Here is a 25,339-nt window from a genome sequence, read left to right as displayed (position 1 = left end):
TTTAATTCATTTACTGCAGTATATTTCACCATTTGCATTATTGAAACCCAGTTATAGTGACAGATGTTTTGTTTGTAAAGTCAAAGGCAAACAGCAAAAGTCTTATACATATAAAGAAAAAGAGCAAAAAGAATTTTTACGTCTAACCCATGTTAGGTTAATTGGTATGTAACTTTAAACTGTAGGAGACGATTTACGCAGAGAAAATCCAAACAAGTGTGGGGAAACTCCACACAGAAAGATGATGGATTCAAACCCATGATCTCCCCAAATAGCAAAATTGGTATGGCCCGGATCAGGCCCACACAATGTGCTTACACAAAGTTTCAGCTCTGGTTATTTTCATCTCTCCCAGATGTCAGCCTAATGTGTACCTTAATCAAGCCGTAATAACTAGAGATGGACCGATCCGATATTACGTATCAGTATTGGTCCGATACTGACGTAAATTACTGGATCAGATATCGGAGAGAAATAAAAAATGTAATCCGATCCATTAAATATCAAAAAAGCACCTCACAAAACTTGCGACACTGCGTAACTCGCCTCATAACCGTAGCACGTGGGAGCAGTGTGGTCACGTGATAGCGCCTGTGTGTATTTGTAGCCTTGCTACCAAACTCCGAGGAAGTTGGTATGGCAACAAGTAGGCCTGCAGAGCGAGAGCGAAGTGCTCTAATAGGGTGATATGGTACTACAAGGTCATTAAGATCAGATGGGGCCTGATTATTTAAGACCTTGTATGTGAGGAGCAGGATTTTGAATTCTGGATTTAACAGGAAGCCAAAACAGGAGAAATCTGCTCTCTCTTTCTAGTCCCTGTCAGGACTCTTGCTGCAGCATTTTGGATTAGCTGAAGGCTTTTCAGTGAGTTTTTTGGACATCCTGATAATAATGAATTACAGTCGTCCAGCCTGGAAGTAATAAATGCATGAACTAGTTTTTCAGCGTCACTCTGAGACAGGATATTTCTAACTTTAGAGATGTTGCACAAATGGAAGAAAGCAGTCTTACATATTTGTTTAATATGTGCATTGAAGGACATGTCCTGGTCAAAAATGACTCCAAGGTTCCTCACAGCGTTACTGGAGGCCAAGGTAATGCCATCCAGAGTAAGAATCTGGTTAGATACCATATTTCTAAGCTTTTCAGGGCCATGTACAATAACCTCAGTTTAATCTGAATGAAGAAGCACAAAGTTAGCGGCCATCCAGGTCTTTATGTCTTTAAGACATAAAGATTAAGCTGTTTCTGTGCTGTGATGAGCTCTGAAACCTGACTGAAACTCTTCAAATAAGCCATTCCTCTGCAGATGATCTGTTAGCTGTTTGACAACTACTCTTTCAAGGATGTTTGATATGAAAGGAAGGTTGGAGATTGGACTATAATTAGCTAAGACTGCTGGGTCTAGAGATGCTTTTTGAGTAAAGGTTTAGCTACAGCCAGCTTGAAGGCCTGTGGTACATAGCTGATTATTATCAGAATCAGAATACTTTATTAATCCCGAAGGAAATTAGGGTTACAGCAGGCAGCACACTAATGGCGCATGTGCACTTACAAAGGAACCTTCTGACCAACTTTACACAAACATCACATTGGGGAGACATGTCAGAGAGGTAGGCTGATAGGAAAAAAACAACGAAAATACATAACATGAGGTAAGAGGAGGAGAAAAAAAATCCACTCAGACTGAGCTCGTAGTGGGAGAACAGTTTGATAACAGAAAAAAACACCTCAGCACAAAAAGCACATGACTATCAATACACCATAGAAACACAAGACAAGCAACAGGGGTGGTAAAGGGTAAGAGAGAGAATAGAATAGCCTTTATTGTCATTGTACAGAGTACAACGAAATTGGAGTGCCACTCCCTTGGTGCAAGTTTCAATAATAAATATAAATGTAAAATATAAAAAGTACAAAAAAACCAATCGTAAGTACTCAAACAATAGTATGTACAATATATACAGGATAGCAGCATTAATATAATGACAGTATGTCTAGCTGGTGTAGACAGCGCATCTGGTCCTGCAGCATGTCTGCGCTGGTCCAGTCGACTGCCATCTTCCCCGGTAGGGAACAAGCATCGAAGGCGTTTGGAAAGGGAGGGGGGATCAGTGTGTGCACATCAGTGTATATGTATGTGTGTCCAGAGTTCAGCTGAGACAGTGTCCTTTGCCCCGCCAGGCTAAGTAAACAGTCTTCCAGCCAACCCAGTTGGCCTTGCATGGAATGGGGGAACAGTCTAAACACAGTCGTTATCAGGGTGTTTTGTTCAGCTCCAGCCTTGAGGCCGCAGCTGGCGCCGAAGGGTTTTCCATATGAAGTGGTGGTGCTTTTTACTTTAGTGCGAACAGCTCATATGAATTTCAAAGCTGTTCTAACAGTCCAACACTGGTCTCTCAATCTCCCGTTGGAGAGCCACGAGCTTTCTATGATGTTATCAAACTTGCGTTCCGTGATGTTGTCATTCTTTTTGCTCAAAGAGCAGGTTCTGAGAACTCACAACCGCAGTGCACTTCCCCAAGATGTGATCGAATTTGCGCTCAAAGGTGTTATTCGAGCGAGCCCCTCCAGATGTAATCCAGTTTTTCACTCAGAGGTCTTGTTCTGAGTGTTCACGGCAGCCGTGCGTTCTCCAAGATCTTATCCGTGCTGCACTCAATGAGCCCATTTCGAGAAACTCACGCCTCTCTGTCATGGTCCTGGGCCGTGTTGGCCCAGTGCTCTTAGTTCTTTTGTATTTTTGTATTCAATCCCCTGTTTAGGTTCTGTTTCCTGGGTTGCCCTGTTATGTTGTTCCCTGTGTGCCTTCCTTTTGTGACTCTCACCCCCGTGTGCCCCTCTGTGTATCTGTGAGCCCTCGCCTCTCCTTATGTTTTATTCCAGGTTCCCCCAGCCCGTTATGTCTGGTCTCCCCGTGCTCTCTCTCCTCCTGTCTGAACCTCGGTGCACTTCCTGTTTACTTTGTGACTCTCACGCCTGTACATGTCGTGTTCAGTTCACCCCGCCCTGTCTCGTTATGATTATCAGTGTCACCTGTGCCCCCCGTGTGTTCCCACTTTCCTCGTTAACCCTCTGTGTATTTCTGTCTGCGTCTCCCTCTGTTCGGCGTCGCGTTCTCCCTCATGTTGTGTGGATCTCTCTGTGTCTCCCTGCGTATGTTAGTTTACTTTTCCCAGTTTAGTTTTGTATTTCCTATGTTCTGCCATTCCAGCATTAAAGCTGTGATTTTCAGTTCATCCCCGTGTCTGTGAGTTTTGCGTTTGGGTCCTTCTCCCGCCTGCCACACAGCGAACCATGACAGAAGAACGCGACCTTGACATGGACCCAGCAACCCACAACCCCTCCGCTGAGCTCCGGGAGGATTTGGTTTATACGGTGGAGTACCACTGTCAGGAGTGGGAGGCGCTACCAGGAGACGGACACCGGGAGGTCGTAGCCGCCCGTCTACAGCGGATGGTGTCCGGACTCCCGTGGCTGTTCGGCTCGCTGCACCCCCACATCCGGGACTTCCTTGTTTCCACCGTAGGCGTCCGCCCAGAGCTGCCTCTCCAGTGCGAGGAGCCGGAGGAGGTCCAGCCCGGCCCGCTGACGGATTCGCGGCCCGGCTCGTCTCCTCCACCATCCCGGAGAAAACGGCGTTCACGCCGCCGACGCACCACCCCACAGCTGGACATTCGGACTCCTACGTTACCTGCTGGGGTGAGTGAGGACTCTGCATCTCTCCCTAACGATGAGACCGTTCGCTCAGGGGCTGTGTTCTGCGTGGCGGATGACAACACGAGCAGCTTACCGCCTGTCTACGCTACGCGGCGCACAGGGATGCCAGAGGCCAGCGACTTTGGTGAGGAAGAGCGGCAGCAGGTGTTACAGGCTTATCGGGAGGACGAGCTCCGGTGGAAACCCTGGCTTATCACCGAGGAGGAGCTCTCATCAGCTGTCCCACCACAGATCGACCACCCACCCTCGCCGCCGCGATCGGACTACTCGTCCCCTGCTTCCTGCCTGGCACGGATGTGGTCTGAGGGCGAGGAGCCGGTCGCCACGGAAGGCCAGGCTGAGCCCACGGCCGCCCCTAAGAGGAAACGGCGTTCCCGCCGCTGTCGCGCACCGCCACGGCCCGTTCTGCCCTCCACTGAGCCTGCCATTTCTCGGACTGTTCTTTCTGAGCCCGCTCCTTTTCCTGCTCGTGTTTCTCCTCCCAGGCCAGTTCAATTAGCTCCCTCGCAGCCACCCGCAGTTCAGTTAGCTCCCTCGCAGCCCTTCCCAGCTCAGTCGGCTCCCTCGCAGCCCTTCCCAGCTCAGTCGGCTCCCTCGCAGCCCTTCCCAGCTCAGTCGGCTCCCTCGCAGCCCTTCCCAGCTCAGTCGGCTCCCTCGCAGCCCTTCCCAGCTCAGTCAGCTCCCCTCCTGGAAAACTCCGCTACCTGGTATTCACTGCATCGGCATCTTTTCCCCTCAACATTTGTCGCTAAATCATTCGACCCTCCCTTAAGAAAGAGACTGTATCCTCGCTGCCTTCACCCCGGTACACCAGTGTCACCTACCCCACAACCACGTTCAGCTCAGTCTCCAGTGTCCCCCGTCACAGCTCGGTTCCCAGAGCCACCCGTCACAGCTCAGGTCCCAGTAGCTCCTGAAGCCCAGGCCCGTGAGACAGCGAGAGGGGACCGCACGTCGGCTGTACAGGCCGCATCTCAGCCTGCTGGGAATGGCGTGAGTCTTCTCTCCGCCTCAGACTGCCTTCTGCTTCGGTTCCCATCCACGTCAGCTGGAGGGCCCGAGGGGCCCGTTCAGCTTCCTTCCACGTCGGCTGCACAGGCCGTTTCTCAGCCTGCTAGGAACGGCGTGAGTTTTCTCTCCGCCTCAGACTGCCTTCTGCGTCGGCTGTCTCTCCCAGCTGGGGGGCCCGAGCCGCCCGTCCAGCCTTCGTCTGCTGCAGCCCCGTCAGGGCCTTCGTCTGCTGCAGCCCCGTCAGGGCCTTCGTCTGCTGCAGCCCCGTCAGGGCCTTCGTCTGCTGCAGCCCCGTCAGGGCCTTCGCCTGCTGCAGCCTCGTCAGGGCCTTCGTCTGCTGCGGCCCCGTCAGGGCCTTCGTCTGCTGCGGCCCCGTCAGGGCCTTCGTCCTCGCCTGGCCCGGCCTCCGAGCCTTCGTCCTCGCCTGGCCCGGCCTCCGAGCCTTCGTCCTCGCCTGGCCCGGCCTCCGAGCCTTCAGCCTCGCCTGGTCCGGCCTCAGAGCCTTCAGCCTCGCCTGGTCCGGCCTCAGAGTCTTCGGCCTCGCCTGGTCCGGCCTCAGAGTCTTCGGCCTCGCCTGGTCCGGCCTCAGAGTCTTCGGCCTCGCCTGGTCCGGCCTCAGAGTCTTCAGCCTCGCCTGGTCCGGCCTCAGAGTCTTCAGCCTCGCCTGGTCCAGCCTCAGAGTCGCCTTCGACGGCGCCCGGTCCAGCGTCGGCCTTTGCTTCTGCTCCGCCTGGTCCGGCTCCGGCTTCGGCCTCATCTTCGTCTGGCCCAGCCTCAGAGTCCTCGTCTGCTGCAGCTCCAGCCTGTGCTTCGTCTGCTGCAGCCTCAGAGCCTTCGTCTGGCCCCGCCTCGACTGGTCCTGTGCCCACTGGGCCTCGGCCAGTACGCCTGGCACTGGTGAGCCGCCGCTGCCTTCCGCGCGGCCGGCCCCCGGACCTGCTCCCTCGTCTCCCTCGTCGCCGCCGCTGCCTTCCGCGCGGCCGGCCCCCGGACCTGCTCCCTCGTCTCCCTCGTCGCCGCCGCTGCCTTCCGCGCGGCCGGCCCCCTGAACTGCTCCCTCGTCTCCTTCGTCGCCGCCGCTGCCTTCCGCGCGGCCGGCCCCCTGAACTGCTCCCTCGTCTCCTTCGTCGCCGCCGCTGCCTTCCGCGCGGCCGGCCCCCTGAACTGCTCCCTCGTCTCCTTCGTCGCCGCCGCTGCCTTCCGCGCGGCCGGCCCCCTGAACTGCTCCCTCGTCTCCTTCGTCGCCGCCGCCTTTGCCTCCCGCACGGCCGGCCTCCGGACCGGCTCTGCCACCTGTGCCGCCCGCCTGGTCGGCCCCCCGACCGTGTGGCCCATGAACTTGTGTGCCGGTGGGCTCTGGGCCGGCCCCCTGAACTTTGTTTATCCCATGGTCTAGTGCTCCTGTGTTTTCTGTTTTTTTTTTTTTGGGCCCTCCGTCCTGGGCCCCCGCCGCCCGCCCTGGGTCGTTTTCTGTTGGGTTTTCGTTTTCCTGTGTTTGGGCTGTCTGGAGCCAGCCCTTGTGGGGGGGGTGATGTCATGGTCCTGGGCCGTGTTGGCCCAGTGCTCTTAGTTCTTTTGTATTTTTGTATTCAATCCCCTCTTTAGGTTCTGTTTCCTGGGTTGCCCTGTTATGTTGTTCCCTGTGTGCCTTCCTTTTGTGACTCTCACCCCCGTGTGCCCCTCTGTGTATCTGTGAGCCCTCGCCTCTCCTTATGTTTTATTCCAGGTTCCCCCAGCCCGTTATGTCTGGTCTCCCCGTGCTCTCTCTCCTCCTGTCTGAACCTCGGTGCACTTCCTGTTTACTTTGTGACTCTCACGCCTGTACATGTCGTGTTCAGTTCACCCCGCCCTGTCTCGTTATGATTATCAGTGTCACCTGTGCTCCCCGTGTGTTCCCACTTTCCTCGTTAACCCTCTGTGTATTTCTGTCTGCGTCTCCCTCTGTTCGGCGTCGCGTTCTCCCTCATGCTGTGTGGATCTCTCTGTGTCTCCCTGCGTATGTTAGTTTACTTTTCCCAGTTTAGTTTTGTATTTCCTATGTTCTGCCATTCCAGCATTAAAGCTGTGATTTTGAGTTCATCCCCGTGTCTGTGAGTTTTGCGTTTGGGTCCTCCTCCCGCCTGCCACACAGCGAACCATGACACTCTCCCATCATTTCAATCCCAGCGGGCAACCTTGTGGGGGTTTGAACAGCCGGTTCCGCTTCCTTAATTCTTCGATAAGTCAGGGCCAAGCCAGCTCCAATCAGCAAGAACCCTGTTACCATGGTTCCGAATAGGTAGATATCTTCAGCACTCAGGTTCACCCGAGCCCGGACTTCTCGTTGAGAAGGGGTGTCAATTGCATTCAGGGACCAGTTGATCAAATCCATAATTCCTCTTTTAGGTTTTAGAGAACAGACTGTTAGAGAGTGTTCCAGGGAAAAGTAAGTAAAAACACAAGACAAGACAAGGACATAAGAGGCTAAGCAGGGAAGATAAGGGCAGGAGAGGAGAAAAGTGCGACCGCCTTCACTGAGAGCCAAAAGAGGGGGAAGAAAAAAGAGAGGTTGATCATATTTAAGATTGAAGAATTAATTAATGGCAGGACTTCTTTGAGCAGTTTTGTAGGAATGGGGTCTAAAAGACACGTTGATGGTTTGGAGGAAGTAATTATTGAAGTTAACTCAGAAAGATCAATTGGAGAAAAAGAGTCTAACTTAACATCAATGGTACTAAGAGTAGCTGTAGATAATATTACATCTGTGGGATGATTATTGGTCATTTTTTCTCTAATGATAAAAATTTTATTTGTGAAGAAGTTCATAAAGTCATTACTAGTTAACGTTAAAGGGATGGTTGGCTCAAAAGAGCTCTGACTGTTTGTCAGCCTGGCTACAGTGCTGAAGAGAAACCTGGGGTTGTTCTTATTTACTTCAATCAGTGATGAATAGTAAGATGTTCTGGCTTTGCGGAGGGCTTTCTTATAAAGCAGCAAACTATTTCTCCAGGCTAAATGATGATCCTCTAAATTTGTGACACGCCATTTCCTCTCCAGCTTACGAGTCATCTGCTTTAGGCTACGTGTTTGAGAATTATACCACGGAGTCAGGTACTTCTGATTAGAGACCTTAGTTTTCACAGGAGCTACAGTATCCGGAGTCGTACGTAGTGAGGAGGTAAAATTATTAACAAGATAATCGACCTCTGATGGAGTAGCGTTCAGATAGCTGCTCTGCTCTGTGTTGTTACAGGGCATTGAAGATGATAACAGTGGGTGGATTATATTCTTAAACTTAGTTACAGCGCTTTCAGAAAGACATCTACTGTGATAAACTCTACTCTCCACTGCTGTGTAATCAATCAATCAATCTTTATTCGCCACATGCAAGTTGCCCTGCAGTGAAATGGGACCCCCTACCCCCCCGACCTTACACACACAACACAGACATTACATGGGGATACAGGTCGGAGATCAGTAGCGTTACAGAAAAAAACCACTGAAATGTACACTACAATGGGAAAGTACAAGAGGAAAAAAAGAGACCTCTACTCATGCTGTGCTCCCATGACAGGAAACAAAAAAACTCCTCTGTACAAAAAGCACATAAATGTCCACAACACAACATTAGGACATGACAAGCCACAGGGTTGGGTGGGGGGTGAGGAGTAATCCGAAGCGAACACAGCAGCCGCCCTCAGCTGGCGCCGAAGGGATAGCCGAGTTATGATGGTGGTTTTCGTTTTATGCGAACAACTCATGAGAATTTCAAAGTTGTTCTTAACACTCCGACACAGACACTGGTCTCTCCATTTCCCGTTGGAGAGCTGCTAACTTCTCCATGATGTTATCCAGTTTGCGCTCCGTGGTCTTGTCATTCTTGTGCCCAGAGAGCCAATTCTGAGACCTCACGACCGTAGTAAGCTGTTCTAAGATGTTATCCAACTTTCGCTCAGAGGTGTTATCCTGGGCGTACTTTTCCTTGATGTAATCCAATGTACGTTCAGAGGTGTTATTCTGAGTATTCACTGCAGCTGTGAGCTTCTCCAAGATCTTAACCATGCTGCACTCAGTGAGCCCATTCTGAGAAGTTGCACCTCGTCCCAGCGTTTCAATCCCAGCGGGCAGCCTTGGGGGGGTTTGAACAGCCGGTTCCGCTGTCTTAATTCTCCGATAAGCCAGGCCCAAGCCAGCTCCGATCAGCAAGAACCCTGTTATCATGGTTCCAAATAGATAGATATCTTTAGCGTCCTCGATCGACAGTCCCGCCAGGCACACGATCCTCCAAGTCTGCCACCCGCCCTCATGTATCCGGCAGGGAAAGTCCCTCCAGGGCACTTGGGCTCTCCCGAGCCCAGACTTCTCGTTGAGAAGAGCGTGTCAATTGCATTCAGAGACCAGTTGATCAAATCCATAATTCTCTTTTAGGTTTTAAAGAACAGACTGTGAGAGTCATTATTGTAAATGTAAATGTTATCAGGAAATGATCAGACAGGAGAGGGTTTTCAGGAAACACTGTTAAATGTTCAGTTTCTATTCCATATGTTAAAACAAGATCTAGAGTGTGATTAAAGTGGTGGGTGGGTTCTTTTACATTTTGAAAAAAGGCAATTGAGTCTAATTACAGATTAAATGCCATGTTGAGGCTGTCATTTTTAGCATCTACATGGATGTTAAAATCAGCCACAATAATTATTTTATCTGAGCTCAGAACTAAATCAGATAAACAGTCTGAGAAATCAGACAGAAACTTTGTGTAAGGCCCAGGTGGACGATAGATGATAACAAGTAAGACTGGTTTCTGAGTTTTACAGCTGGGGTGGACAATGTTAAGCATCACGCTTTCAAATGAATTAAAAGTCTGTCTGGGTCTTTGGTTGATTAATAGGCTGGTGTGAAAAATTGCTGCCACACCGCCCCCTCGGCCTGTGCTTCGAGTTTTCTGGTAGTTAGAATGACTTGGGGGTGTTGATTCATTTAAACTAACATAATCATCCTGCTGCAACCAGGTTTCTGTAAGGCAGAGTAAATCGATTTGTTGATCAATTATTAAGTCATGTACTAACAGAGACTTGGAGGAGAGAGACCTAATGTTTAATAATGTGGTTTTTTATTAAGTCCTGATATGTACAAACTTGTGGGGGTTGTATTTTCTTTTTTCTATGACCGTAAATGTTGTACAGTAAACTTATTTAGGAGGTTTTTTTTGTGCTAAATAAGACCTCACTCACTAGCAATGTTGGAATATTCACTGTGAGATCAATTGTTGTTGGTACAGGTGACAATGAGAAGCAGAGCTCAGACTGTCTCAGGATTGTACTGTTAGGAAAAACCTGCTGTGGAAAGAGTTCTTCAGGAAACACCATTCTCGGAAGGAGAGAGTTTAAAGCTGAATTGAATCAGAAGTCAATTTCTGAATATTGCCAGAAAGCACAGAGTGAAGTGGACGGTCGTCCTGTTGTTGTGGTCGACACTCCTGGTCTCTTTGACACAACTCTCTCAAAATGAAGAAGTTCATGAAGAGATGGTGAAATGTGTCAGTCTTTTGGCTCCAGGACCACATGTCTTCCTGCTGGTGATACAGATCGGCAGGTTCACAGCAGAAGAGAAGGAGACACTGAAACTGATCAAGAAATTCTTTGGGAAGAATTCAGAAAAGTTCAGCATGGTTCTTTTAACCAGAGGAGACGATCTGGAAGCTGATGATCAGACCATTGATGAGTACATTGATAAAAAATGTGATAATTCCTTCAAGAAGCTGATCTCTGACTGTGGAGGAAGATACCACGTGTTCAACAACCGTGACAAACAAAACTGCACACAAGTCAGCGAGCTGATAACAAAGATTGACATCATGGTGAAGAATAACGACGGCAACTGCTACACCAATGAGATGCTGCAAGAGGCTGAATCAGCGATACAGAAGGAAATGCAGAGGATCCTGAAAGAGATGGACGATAAGATGAAGAGAGAAAGAGAAGAACTTGAAAGGAAACATGAGGAAGACATGAAAGAAATGCAAAGAAGACTTGAAGAACAGAGAGCTGAAACTGAAGAGGAGAGAAAACAGAGAGAAAAAGAACTCAAAGAAAAGGAAGAAAAATTAAATAAAGTGCTGGAAGACCAAAAAAAAGAAATGGAAAAAAGAGAAATCGTGATCAGAGAGAGGAGACAACTGGAGGACAGTCAACAACAGGAATGGGAACAAAAACTTGAAGCTCTGGAGGAAAAAATCAAATCTGAGTCTGAATCCAAAGAAATCACTGAGAGAAAGTTGAAACAAACTAGAAAAGAGATGAGAAAGAAACAGCATGCTTGGGAAATGGAGAGACAAGAGTGGTGGAACAAACAGTACAAAGAAGACAGGCAGAGAAGAGAGAAGGAACAAGCAATGCTCCTACAGGTCCAAGAAGAATATGAGGAGGAGAAAGAAAGATACATAAAGAAAACAAGAGAAGAAGAAAAAAATCAGAAGAGAGCAGGAACAAAGAGAGAGAGAAGAGCTAGAAGAAAAGTATGAGAAACAAATCAAAGGTATGAAAGAGAAAAATGAAGGAGAAGCCAGAAAACAAGCTGAAGACCTCAATGAGTTCAAAGAGAAATACACGAAGGACTTTGAAGCTTTGATAGAAAAGTATGATGAGCAAATCAGGGAAATGAGGCAAGAATACAGCAAAGTCCTGAAGGAGAACGAAGAGCAAAAAAGTGACTACACACTGTTACATGACCTGTCCAGCCACAAAGAGCAACATCTTAAGGACGAGCTGAAGAAACTGCAGGAACGGCAAGAAAAAGAAACGAACAAATTAAAAAAGAAATACAAAAACAAGTGCATCGCGTCATGATCACTGTAGGTCTGTTTTCCAAGCAGAAAAGCTGTTACAACCCTGTCACACATCATTTACAATAATTATTACGCTTCATAATCTCTCTTTATTTAAAAAAAAATCCTTAATAATAAAAACGTGTTATGGGCACCATTACTTACTGAATGTAAAAATACAAATTTAATTCCATTCAATTTGATTTATACAACGTCAAGTCACAACAACAGTTACCTCAAGGTGCTTCATATTGTAAGGTAAAGACCCCACAATAATGCATACAGAGAAAACTCCAAGAAACAGATCACCACACCCCATGAGTAAGCACTTGGTGACAGTGGGGAGGAAAAACTCCTTTTTAACAGAAAGAAACTTCCAGCAGAACCAGGCTCAGGAAGGGGCGGGGCCATCTGCCATGACTGGGTGGGGATGAACACAGGACAGAAGACACACTATGTAACCAGCTACAGCTGTAGTTAGGTTATAACATAACAAGTTATGATGTTGTTGTATGAAACAAGATATTATTTAAAATGACTGCTCCAATACAAAGATGTCTCATTAGGTTGAATACTTGTTGACTCAACTCTTCCATTCTCAAATTCTCTCCTCCATTAGCATCTCTGGTTGGGGCGTTGGGTGTTGACTATTTAAAATTATTCTATTTTTGTTAATATTCTACTATTCTACTTTTTCTTCTATTCTATTCTTTATTCTGTAATTATTGGGAGGTAATAAGGTATGAGAAGTCAGTGACCGGAATCGAAATTACAATTTAGGATATGAGAAAGGGGGAATATCATGCATACCACCATTTCTGTCAGTGATGGTGTTTGTCACAGTGGTTGATCCAACCAGCCACGTGCATGTAGACAGTGCTGTTGGGTTGGTGAACGCTTCAAGAAGTCACAATTGGTTAAAAAGGTGGAGTCCTTGGTGGTCTGATCACCGGCTGCTTGAAATGGATTTAGGGACATAGAGTGTCAGCTTTCTGATGGGAAATTATTCTGTGAAATTACCCCTGGTGAGGTGGGTGGGTATACTGGTATCCTCCCAGCTCGAAGCTTGTATGCTGGGTGTCACTGGTGGAATAAAGAGTTATGTCTATGTACTGTTGGGTTGGGGAATAGTTTTTGGTTGTTATTTGGCATATGCACTGAACATCAGTTAATATTGCCCAGTCTTCTTGGAGTGCCTGGTGGTGTTTTTCCTTTTCACCAAATTGTATGTTTTTATATTACACAAGTTTTTAAAATAATGCTTGTGTTATATGAATTATTTTCATATTTTCAAAGCTTAAAGAAGATTAACATGACTTTAATTACATGTAATTATGCCACTTGTAATGTATTCACCTGTCCCATTTTATGATGCAACAAAATGTAATTTTGGCTTTGGTGACTTTTTTTGCACGTGGCGATTGTGACTCAAGAGTTGGGAGTTCGCCTTGTAATCGGAAGGTTGCCGGTTCGAGCCCCGGCTCGGACAGTCTCGGTCGTTGTGTCCTTGGGCAAGACACTTCACTACTGGTGATGGCTAGAGGGGCCGATGGCGCGACATGGCAGCCTCGCTTCTGTCAGTCTGCCCCAGGGCAGCTGTGGCTACAACTGTATCCTCCACCAGTGTGTGAATGTGTGTGACTGGGTGTGTAAAGGTCCCTATTGGGGACTAGTAAAAGCGCTATACAAATACAGGACATTTACTATTTTTTGTCTTCTTTTTACACTGAATCACAATGAAGAAACACATTAAACCATATAAATCATTTATAATGTCATGTCAATAATCAGCCGTTGTGATCAGCTGAAGAAACACTTTAGGAAGTGTCGTGTGCAGATGTTATTCCTAATGATCCAACATCTTACAACAGTTCCTCCGTGAAACAACTGGGATGTGTTGTGGAAGTTTTCCATTAAATAAAGATGTTAGTGCAGTGCCTCTGTATGCACACTTTGTCACAGTGACCTCTGCATTGTAAACAATACAAGGTCATGAATAACACACTGCTGGTAAATTCACAAAGACACAGAAAGTGGCAATTAAGAGGTTAAGTCAGCACGGCCCAAAAGCTCATGCAACCTGTTGCTGTCACCTTTCTGCTCCTGTAAAAAGAAACATACATACTAGGGATGCACCGATACCACTTTTTTGGAAATGAGTACGAGTACTTGCATTTCAGTACTCGCCGATACCGATACCGAGTACTTAATAAAAACATGATTTAAATTTGCAGGTAACAGCTTTAGTCCTATAATTTAACAAAAAACAAACAAACAAGGGACTAGTTTGGAATTAAGAACATTTATTTAAAATGAAAAGCATGTTGTATGCAACATATTACAGAATAAATAATTATAAAAAAAATAAATAAATAAATTTTAAATTTGTTCGTCTGTTTCTCTGTTTAGAAGTCTCACAAGCACAGTCACAGCTGGGATGACATCAGAGGCTAGTGCGTCGTAGCTGCTCACTTTTTTAGTTAGTTCCTCAAAGAGGGCGAGGATGGCAACAGTCGTCTCCATAAGAGCCCATTGGTGAGCGGTGAGATAGTCAGGGAGTTCGTGCTCGGACACGCCCAGCACTCGCTTTTGCTCAATTAGGGACTGGAGCATGTAATATGTGCTGTTCCAGTGCGTCTGTACGTCCTGCTGCAGTCTCTTTATTGGCTGGTTGAGCTGTCCCTGAATGTTCTCGAGGTGGGAGTAGGCTAAGGCGGAATGTTTAAAATGCCCAACTATTTTCCGTCCCACTGCTATAGCATCAGCTATGCTCCTCTGTGCTAATAAGCGTGGGTAAACTCTTTGTACTCATTGTCGTGTTGGGATTTTGGGTGCTTGATTAAATTGCTTGTGTTAAATGCGCTACCTTTTGAGCCTCCTCTGGACAATTTCGCTGAGCACAATTTGCATTCTGCCTTTGTTTTCGGGTCTTCGTTTACTTTGAAATAGTTCCACACGGCTGACTTGTCTCGCCTCGCCTTCTCCCAGCTCTGAGATGCAGCCGGGGCCTGGGGGCGGGCACTCGGCGCCTGTGATTAACCCCTTACATGCCGCTGAAACATAGACAGGTCTCAGACCGTGGTATCGGTCCTCGGTATCGGGGGACTTTTAACGAGTACGAGTACTTTAGAAAATGTGGTATCGGTGCATCCCTAATACATACATACATACATCCACCCTTCTGTCACGTCAAGGTGGAGGGGCAATCTTGCATACTGATGTCAAGTCAGTCAAGCATTTGTCAGTCCAGTCAGTCTGCATTTTTTATTGCTAACAGTAGAACCTCTCGTGTTGCATTAAGTTTCTACTGCCAGCAATATGAGGCCAAACAAGAAAAGAAAAAGAATTTAGACTGGATTACCTCGCTGAATCCTTTTTGACAGGGACTCGCTCTCTGATTGTCCCAAATAAGTGGCTTTCTCCCGAGCCCATTTTAATTTTGGAGAAGCTCACTTGCGATTGTTCAACATGTTGTGTAGCGCTTTCGATTCTGATCTTGCAGGCCTGCTTGAAAAAGAGAAAATTGCCAAACAAAAATCTCAGTGCATTGTTAAAAATAATGAAAAATATGAAGCCCTAGTTTTAGGACATGTCTAAGCACATTCTCTTAGAATGATAGATCAAAACAAAACTAACTGGCAGGTTCAAAGTAGTACCAAAGGAAAATGCATCAGTAAATCTCCCAAACTTTCATCCACCAGTCACACCTCACACAACAACAATATTCTATTAGATGATGAGTTTTTGTTTTCCCCATGTACCCAGATGTGTGTCATTCCTACTTTTATTTTTTTATGTCTATTTAAGTGCTATTTATGACACTATGTTTGCACTGAAGCACCGCAGCAATTTCCTAATGTTGTAAACCTGCTCAACATTTGGCAATAAACCCCTTTCTGATTCTGATTCTGATTCTGATGATAAGACCTCCCCCACACATCAGAAACAAGAAACTCAATAATCTATTAGTCTCCACTCATCTGACCCCCCTGCAGCATTCTGTTCACCCCTGCAATGATTCAATCATCCTTCCCCAAAAATAATACTAGTTCACTAGTCTATGTATCACTTCTCAACCTACTAAGTGAACTGGACAAGATGATGGTAACAGAAATGCATGCTTAAAATGCTGTTTGATCTTCATGAGCTTCATTGCATGTGTGTTTGTGTTAGTAGGATTAATGCATTTTTCTGTTTGTGTAATTTTCGTGTACCTCTCCTCTTTGCGGTGCTCCAGACACTTTTCAATTCTCCATGCAAGGCAGTCGTTTTTTTCTTCCCAGTTTCCTAAACCCAAATTTCATTCCCACACTAAAACAGCTTCCTCCATGTCCTCCCTGCTCCTTCCACTGTGGTCTCATCTCCCCCCCTTGCAGCAGCCCAGTTGCAGTCAGTTCACTTTCAGCTTTGTCCTGTGTTTTCCACTGTCTCATTTGGTCATTTTACTCCAAAAGTGGCAAATGTCCGACTCAGGCAGTCTTTTCAAAGGTCCATTCACACACAGTGAAGTTGCAGCTTGTTGGAAATGCACATCCATCCATCCAGTCATGATGATGCCATTTTTCTCCTTGCTGTCGCTGTCGCTGGTGGCCTGCAGTACCACCACCTTCCGCTAGTTGGAGACAATTACTTTTACACACATTTCTACACTCCTCTCTTTTTTTCCTTGTTTTTGTTCCCCATTTTCAACATTTTTAACCCCATTTTTCACTTTTTTTACAACCACACATCAACCTATTAGCTCACTTGTTCAACATTTCTTTTCCTTTCTCCCCAACTGTTCTTCTGACTTTGAACTGGTCCATGCTCAGGGAACCTTTTCTCACACAACCATTCTCTGCCAATTAACACAACATACTTTTACGCGCATTTCTTAACATACAGTCACACACTGAGTTTTGTCCCTGGGCACCCGATGGAATGTCTGCCAATTTACTGGATCCAGCTTCCTTTTACATTCTGAGCGTCCTCTGCAATGGCCTTCTTCCCTTCTCAGATGAAAAATGCTAAAATACTGTCACCGTAGTGTGCAGAAATAATTATCAACGGTGGACTTGAACCACCGTTCCCTGTGTAGGACCGGAACCAAAGAATCACCATTCTCTGTGATGGACCAGAACTGAACACAGGCTCGAACCCCAGGATTTTCCCTCCGGAGACTCGAACTCCGGAGTGGGCAGGCACTTCACATCTCGGCCAGACAAAAACAGGTACACATACAAGTTAGCTCTTCCTGTGGAGTTTTCTGCTCCCCCCCAACTTCCTTACCAGACTCCCACCCTCTGTCTAACTGCATGAGTGTAAGACATGCTAAATTCCAGTGGCACCAAGGTATTATACGATAAAATATTGTGATTAATACATAAATAAAAGAAATTCTTATACAAATGAGATCATTTTATTTGTAAAACACTAATACCTCAGCACATAATAAACAAGGTCAAGGTCAAGTTTATTTATATAGCACATTTCAAACAGCCGATGCTGCACAAAGTGCTTAACAATATAGAAATGGCATTAAAAAGCAACAATGTAATACAATAATAACAATATTTTTTATTTTTTATTTTTTTCTTTATGAATTAAGTTTCTAAGTATTTGTAGTCAGAAAAACATTTTTATTTTAAGCGCCGACAAACAGACTGGTTACAGATCATCCTCGTTTCATATTTTTCAGCTGCTATTTTGTGTAAACTGTAATTATTATCATTTTTACAACCCAAGAGGAAAAACCAGGGGACAAAAAAGCTGCTACGATTCTTTTCCTGAAAAAAGATTTCTATATTAATATTTGGTGCTATTAAAATGACGCAGGCGGGATAACCTGGTCGCAGAGTCGACACGGCGTCTGCGTGGTGTAATTGATTGCTCCAGCGTGTCTGCATCTTTCATCTGCCGGCCCATTAGGTATTACCTTCTCGCTCTGATTTCTTTGGGAGCTAGCGTTACATTCGCTGGACCCCTGACCCATTTCCTCCTCCACACCCCATCTTTCCTTCTCTCTACCCATCGCTCCATCTTTTCCATTAACAGGATGTGACCTGTAGGTAAGTGCTAGTTGAATTGGTCCTCTTCTCTCTTCAGTGTGTTTTAAATAGCTCTGCTTTTCACTGGCCTCTGTCTTCTGTGCTCTTAGCTGTCCTCCCCGCCCATTACCCACATTCTCTCTCGTTTAGTGCTCACATCTGCCTGTCGCCATGCTATCCCCAGGCTTTCTTTATCATTTATTTTATGTATTTATTTATGTTTGGATGTCATATTAAGACATTTGCTTGTCAGTGTGCTTGTCTGTGAGGTTCCTGTGATGACCTGTCTGGTTTCTCTGCCTTCCACCCAGCTCATACTGGGACGTTCCAGCCTCCCTCTAACCTTAAAACTCTCTGAGTTCCATTTTTAGATGCTTTCTCAGATTCCTACTTTCCAGTGGTGGAGGGGGAATCCTTAAATTACCAGCAAGCAAAAATAACAACAGGACAAAGTGCCTTTAAATTTTCTGCATTTCTCCCGTCTTTCATGTGATAGAGAGTAAACATAGCCTGAACTGCTATATTTTCTAATAAGTGCTGTTTTATAACCAGAGTTAATGGGAAGACAATTCACCCGTCTATAGGATGAGATTTGTATGCAGTGTTTTCAGCAGGCTGTGATTCAAAAATACTCTTTGATCTAAACGGTCGCCTCTTTGAGAACATGTCGGTGTAATACAGGTGAAACAGATCCTGAATCAGACATTTTCCTGTCAGTGCTTTCAGTTTGTGCTGTCCTGGCAGGAGGAGCCTAAACCACCATGTGAAACATTCAGTGTTCTGAATCATTCAATTAACAAGCAAAAGAAAGCAGTGATGTTTTTATACAGAAAGCTCAACAACATGTAAAGGACACAATAAAGAGGAGCATTAGGTAAATATACTAACAAACACTAGCTTTGATCAGCTCACAGTGTGATAACGCAGGTTTAATGTTGTACTTTGCTGAAAACAAACAAGTAAAACATCTATTTCTTTTTTTTTTTTTTTTTTTTTTTGTGCCTGTCCCGTTTGGCTCTTTTGCCATCAGAATTGTTGTCTAAAGGCAAAGAAAGATGCCCAACGGATTTACTTTACCAAACTGACCATCCCAGCCTTGCCGTAATGGTCCATTTGATTCACCTTTTATTGTTTATTTTATTTTCACTTACTGAATACGGGACAGACTTGACTGGGGGAAAGAAGGGGAGAAAGAAAGAGGGGAAGAGAAACAGCTGAGAAGAGGGACGGGGGAGAAGGGCAAAAGACAAAAACCAACAGAATGGGCAGAGAAAAAAAAATGCATATATCAATCACCTGGATCACCTGCTGAGAAAGAAAAAAGAAAGCAAGCAGAAGAGAACAAGAGTAATAGAATAAACAACATCACAATGATATATGGGAATATGACAGTAAATACTAAATGTTAAACATTATTGTGCAGCACATAAGATCAACAGAACACAGTGTGCTTTGAGGTAGGAGCCAAAAAGGGTGTAGTTTGTGGGTGTGATCACCCGTGTGTACACCTGTGAGCATGGACGCGCTTGTTTTTTGTTTTTTTAAAAGGTTCCTTCATGTAATGATCTGCTAGAGGGTGTGGGGGGGCCACAGCCCCGTCCTCCAGGGCGTGAAGCAGGTGTGGAGGAGATCAAGACTCCAGACATCCAGAGGCCCCCAGAACACAAGAGACCAAGGAAGACCAACAGAGGGGCAGCTGCGCCACTGTCCCGGAAAGAGCTGAGGAGAGTCCCAGATGAGGGCTCACTCAGCAGCCGCGGAGCAGAAGCCAGGGGGAGTTGCAGTGACGCGCCCGTGAGCTCCGCCGGCAGCCAGCTGCGCCTGAGTGACCGAGCCCCAGGCCGAGAGGCCGGGGGCACCCCACCTCCGAAGTGGCCCGAGCGAGCCCCAGGCTCCAGGCCCCGATAAGCAGCCGCCAAGGAGTGAGCCGGTGTGTACCTGGACGCCCATCCCCGGACACAAAGAACCACCAACGCACCGATGTCTGAGGGGGTCCGCCACTGGCAGGGGAAGTGGTGGTAGGGGGAGATATGCCTCCAAACCTTGGAGGGCCTGAGATGTCCCCAGAGAGGTGGCGCCTGACACCCAACCTGACATATAGACACAGACATACAGGCACACACAGATACAAACATCCATTCCCACCCTCATGCTCTCATATGCACTTACTCCACACTCAACCAACGTGGAGACAGACATAAAGAGACGCTGTACACACGATCACAGTCCCCAAGCGTACTCTACAAACCGGGTCTAGGTGCCCCCGCCCCTGGAGGGGGGAACTGCACCCAGACCCAGGTGGTGTTTCCCTTTTCCCTGCGGTGGGGGGAGGCAGACCGCCCCGACTCCGCAGCAGCAGGAAGGCTCCACACTCCAGACCGCAGTCGGACGGCCAACTCCTCCTCCTAGCCCCCCTGCTCCAGCAGGTCGCAGAGAACGGGGGTGAGAGAAGACTCCAAACCTCCCTCCACCCGCTCATTGTAATGTTGATGCATGTGTGTTCTAAGGTGCATTTAAAACCCAGGAGGGCATGGAGCTACCTGCCAGAGAGCAGCAGGTAAGCGCATGGTCCCTCCTGCTAGCCCTCAATGTCTACGTGTATTTAAAATTGAGAGGTGGGCAACGATGCCAGGGGTGGGGTGTACACCCTGATGGTACTTTGGACTCCGTGTATCGTGCCCACCCCCAAGATCCTATATGTATGTGTAATGAGAGTGTGAGTAATGTGAATGTCTAAGTTGTGGGATAAAATTGAGGCAGAGGCAGCCAGAAGGGGACAGAGGGGGGGGTAGCCTCCTCTGCACCCTGGTGACATACCCCTACTCCAAGGCCCTGCATGTGTGGGTGGTTTTGGTGGAGCGGGAAGAGGGAGGCAGCTGGAGATGGGGAGGGAAGGAAGGGAGGGGCAAGTGACCCCTCCCTGGGGCCAGCTCCCCCGCTGACCCCAGTAGGCACCCCCATACTCCGCGACCCGCCAGGGAAAGGGGGCCCAGGCCCATCCAGACCGGGGCCCAGCGCAGCAGCGCCGCCCGGCCCCACAGAGCCCGGGACAGTCCACCCAACCCCACCACAGAGAAAAACTGCACCCACCCCACCATCCACTCATCTTCCAGACTACATAAGACAATAAACACCCAGGCTGAGATCTTCCTCCACCTCTCCTGTATCTCCCCCTCCTGCAGAGGGAGCTCCTGAGGAGAGGAAAGCTCCTGCAAGATGTGACAATATCCCCCACCAGTTGAAGAGCCCCCCAGGTGGCTCGACGCACCGGCGGCACCCTGCTCCAGGGCTGGGCCCCCATGCACCCACCCGCCCACAACCCCGGCAACACACCAACCAGGACCCAAACCCCCGAGGCCCGGTCCGGGTCCCAGCCCAGAGACGGAGCGCCCCCAGAACCTCACGCCCATCCCGGACCCACCCAGGGCCAGCCAGGCTACCAGGTCAGTAACCCACGTCCGTCAGCACAGACCCTCCCCTAGCCCCGCTGCACGCAGCCGCGAGGAAACAGTCACCGGAGAGCCAACAGAGCCCCTAACCGGACATGACCGCTACCCCAGGTTGAGCCCCCCAAGGAAGATGCCTCCGGGGAACCCCCCGACGCCCCAAGCCTGTCCCTACCCCCACACCAATCACAACAGTGAAGGCGGGACCAAACTATGACCCCCCACCCCCACTAGGTGATGGAGCTGATCAAAGGAGCCCAGAGCAATTGATCTGATGTGGTGGCAGAGGCTGTATCAAGACTAATGTAATCTAATAGATAATTTCTATATTGGTTAGAATTAAGATTATTTTTATTTTTCCAGTTCATGAGGACTGTTTTCTTGGCTATGCATAGGGCAGTGAAAACCATATGGGCGATATTCTTTTCTGAAGTGACATTATCTAAGCTGCCCAACAAACACACTAAGGGGGAAGTTGGAATGTTACATTTCAGACACTTCGATAAGTCTTCACATATCTCGCGCCAAAACTTCTGAACTGGTGGACAGAACCAAAGAGCGTGGATATAATTGTCCGGTGAATTTGTTTGGCAGTGTGAGCAGTTGTTGGTAGACGTAAAGCCCATCTTGAACATCCGATGACCTGTATAGTGCACTCTATGTAATATTTTGTATTGAATTAATTGAAGACTGGGATTTCTAATTAGATGAAAGGTTTTTAAGCAAATCTGAGACCAGAAGTTTAGGTCTAAGTTAACTGAGAAATCCGCTTCCCATTTTGCAATAGGAAGTGATATTGATTCATCTGTTTCAGAAAGCATTCTGTATATTTTGGATAGTAATTTGGGGGGTTTAAGAGTAAGAAATTGAACCACACTTGGTGGTGTTTGTAGTTCAACTTGACCCGGTTTAAATTTCTTTTTACTATGGATTTAATTTGTTGATATTCTAAAAATCTTTTCTTGTTGATCCCATATTGTGTAACTAGTCCGTCAAATGAAATAAATTCTGTTCCTTCTAGTATATGTTCTAAATATTTGATTCCTTTATCACTCCAATCTGAAAAGTTTATCATATTATTGTTTTGTAATATGTCAGGGTTGTTCCAGATAGGTGTACGTTTGCATGGGATTAATGAAGACGCCGTCAATTTTAGAAACTCCCACCATGCTGTCAGAGAAGAGCTGATGTTGATGCTTTTAAAGCATTCATGTCGTTGGATGTTTGAGCTGATAAATGGTAGGTCTGAGATCTCTAGATTATTGCAGAGTGCTTGTTCTACATCTAGCCAAGGTTCATCTAAGAGGGTGTGTTTTAGCCATCCTGAGATAAACTGAAGCCTGTTGGCTAAGAAGTAGTGCTGAAAGTTAGGCAGTTCTAGTCCTCCTTTATCCTTGGTCTTTTGTAGTGTTTTTAAGCTTATACGTGGGGGTTTATTTTTCCAAAGGAATTTGGACATACATGAATCTAGAGATCTGAACCAATCTTGTGGCGGTTTAGTTGGGATCATTGAGAATAAATAATTTATTTTTGGTAAGACCATCATTTTTATAGCGGCAACCCTTCCCATGAGTGATATGGGTAGTGTGGAGCAGGGAAATTATTTTACTGCTATTGGTAAATAATTGTCAACAGTACCATTGCATTAATAAATATAATCTGTAGTTTATATTGCGTTTAGAGGTTTAAACAGTGTGTCTTTCAGAAAGGCTAAAAGTAACAGGACAGGAAACAGGCTTGCAGAGAGTTTGTAAAAGCAGAAGGTTATTTTGAGCAGCAGGCTAAGACGAGGCTTTAACAATGTAACAGATAGCTTTAAGATGGCCTTAAGATGTTTATGATGATGATAACTTTGTATTCCAGATGCAGTTATAACTATTTTATACATATTGCATATCTGTGCTTATTTGAGTTGATGTTCAGGTTCTTTAAAAGGTTTAAAGCTTCACTGACGTGACTGTTCAGATGATCCATGTTGAGGGAAAACTAGAACATAGAAGGATAATTGCAATACATGCTTACAAAACACTTATATCAGGTCATTTTATATTAAGGTTTCATTAGAGGTTTTTGATTAGAACATTTATTTAGTAGAAGACATACACATAGTCTCAGTTAGGTTGTAACACATAAGGATGAGCCTCTATCCTGGTGAAAGGTCAGAAGTGCGAGAGGTGACATAGAGGCTGAGTGAGGTCAACACACACACATTAGTTAGATTTATTTATAGGAAAGAGTTTAGACATGTCTGGTGCTAACTGCGAAAGTGTCTCGGTAAAAGAGGAACCGTTCCTTGTCTTCTCGGCAAGAAAGAGGAACTGAAAGGTTGACCGGAGGAATCGGCCATGAAAATAGAAAATGATGTTCTTTCAAATTGGGTGAAAAGTCATTGTGGTGTTGATTTGACGTATGTATAAAATGTATCTGTGACGCATGAAGGGGCGTCAGTAAATCAAACCCTGATGCTATAAAAATCTGTTTATGCTTTGATTAAGTCGAAGATCAATTGCTGTCTGCGTACAGAGTTGTCTTCCCACGCGTGTATTCATTAAAAATCAATCGTTTGACCAAGATCTTCTGGACCATGGTGGTTTGTACTCTCCTTCCTCAATATTTGAACCTTAACAGTAGACATTTCCATCTAGCCAGATCATCTTCTACCTTCTTTAAAAGTGGGATATGGTTTAATTTAGTTAGATCTGCAAGCTTGGGAGAAACATTAATACCTAAATATTTTATATTTCCCGATTGCAGTGGTGTAGAAGAGGAATTATGGAAGGAGCAATTAATCGGTAGGACTGTAGATTTTGACCAGTTAATTGAGTAATCTGATATTCTTGCAAAAGAGTTTATCAATTCAATCACCCCAGAGATATTGGTTTGTGAATTTTGGAGAAAGAGTAACACATCATCCGCATAAAGGCTGATTTTATGTTCCACGTTCTTGCATTTTATGCCCTTAATTACTGAATTCTGTCTAATTGCTGCTGCTAGTGGTTCAATAAAAATTGCAAATAGTGAAGGGGAGAGTGGGCATCCCTGCCTGATGCCCCTCAAGAGACAGAAGCTGGAGGATGTCTGGTCATTTGTTCTAACACAAGCTGTTGGGGAATTATATAATATTTTTAACCAGTTTATGAAAGAGGATCCAAAACCAAATTTGTGTAAAGTTGCAAATAGAAATTTCCAGTTAACTCTGTCAAATGCTTTTTCTGCGTCTAAAGAGAATATTGTAGTTTCTAGGTTTTTACTGTATGAGTAGTCTATCAAATTAAGTAATCTACGTGTATTTGTTGATGAGTGCCTACCTTTTATGAAACCAGTTTGGTCAGGATGAATTAAGAGGGGGGTTATTTTCTCCAGTCTCTTTGAGAGAGCTTTGCAGATTATTTTAAGGTCTACATTTATAAGGGATATTGGACGATAGCTTGAGGGATATACAGGGTCTTTGCCTGGTTTTAGCAGGAGATTAATGTTTGCAGAATTCATATTTGATGGAAGTCTGCCCTTTTCTTTAATTTCCAACAACGTTCTGTAGAAAACTGGTGCTAGAATCGACCAGAATTCTTTGTAGAATTCTGCAGGAAAGCCATCTGGACCTGGAGCCTTATTATTGTGCATACTTATCAGGGCTTCCTGGAGTTCACCTGGTGTCAGTGGTGAATCCAGTGCCATTGCTTGAGTGTCCAATAATTTTGGAAGAGTTATGTTGTCCAAAAACTGATCAATTTCTCTTTTAGATGGGTTTATTTGTGGTGAATACAACGTTTTATAGAAATCCCTGAAAATGTTGTTTATTTGTATTGGTTCATATATTGTGTTCCCAGATGAATCTTGAACAGCACATATAGTTGTTTTTTCTTTATTTATTTTTAGCTGGTTTGCTAGAAATTGACCGGATTTATTACCATGTTCATAATTTTGTAGGCGTAGTCTTTGTACTAAGAATTTTGTTTTTTTATCAATTATCTCATTTAATTCTAGTTTTGTTTTGCGTATTTTGTTCAATGTTTCCTGATCTTGGTGGGACGCGTAGGCTTCTTCTAGTGATTTGATGTTTTTTTCTAATTCCTGAATATTTTTGTTTTCTTTTTTCTTTTTATGTGATGAGAAAGAAATTATTTTACCTCTCATCACAGCTTTCCCTGCTTCCCATAGAACAGAAGCTGATGTTTCGGGAGTGTCATTATAGTTCAAATATGAAGTCCACTCTTTTTTAAAATATTTAATAAAGTCTTCATCTTTAAGTAGTGATATATTAAATCTCCAGTTTTTTCTTGGCGTAATATTATTCTTGTGCATTAGTGTTAAAGATACAGGACCAATATCGC

The 25,339-nt window shown here is 45.7% G+C and overlaps 1 protein-coding gene across 1 annotated transcript; it reads left to right on the top strand.

Moving 5' to 3' along the window:
• Positions 1-10,102: 10,102 nt before the first annotated feature.
• LOC120742651 (GTPase IMAP family member 4-like) lies at positions 10,103-11,170 on the top strand (the record flags this gene model as incomplete). The annotated part of the gene is made up of 1 exon (XM_040046074.1): positions 10,103-11,170. A coding segment is annotated over exon 1 (933 nt), but the record flags the coding sequence as incomplete, so codon positions are not given.
• Positions 11,171-25,339: the final 14,169 nt, after the last annotated feature.

Source organism: Simochromis diagramma, unplaced genomic scaffold (genome assembly GCF_900408965.1).
Source record: "Simochromis diagramma unplaced genomic scaffold, fSimDia1.1 OVJJ01000369.1, whole genome shotgun sequence".
NCBI lineage: Eukaryota > Metazoa > Chordata > Actinopteri > Cichliformes > Cichlidae > Simochromis > Simochromis diagramma.
This window is presented reverse-complemented; position numbering and strand designations above follow the sequence as displayed.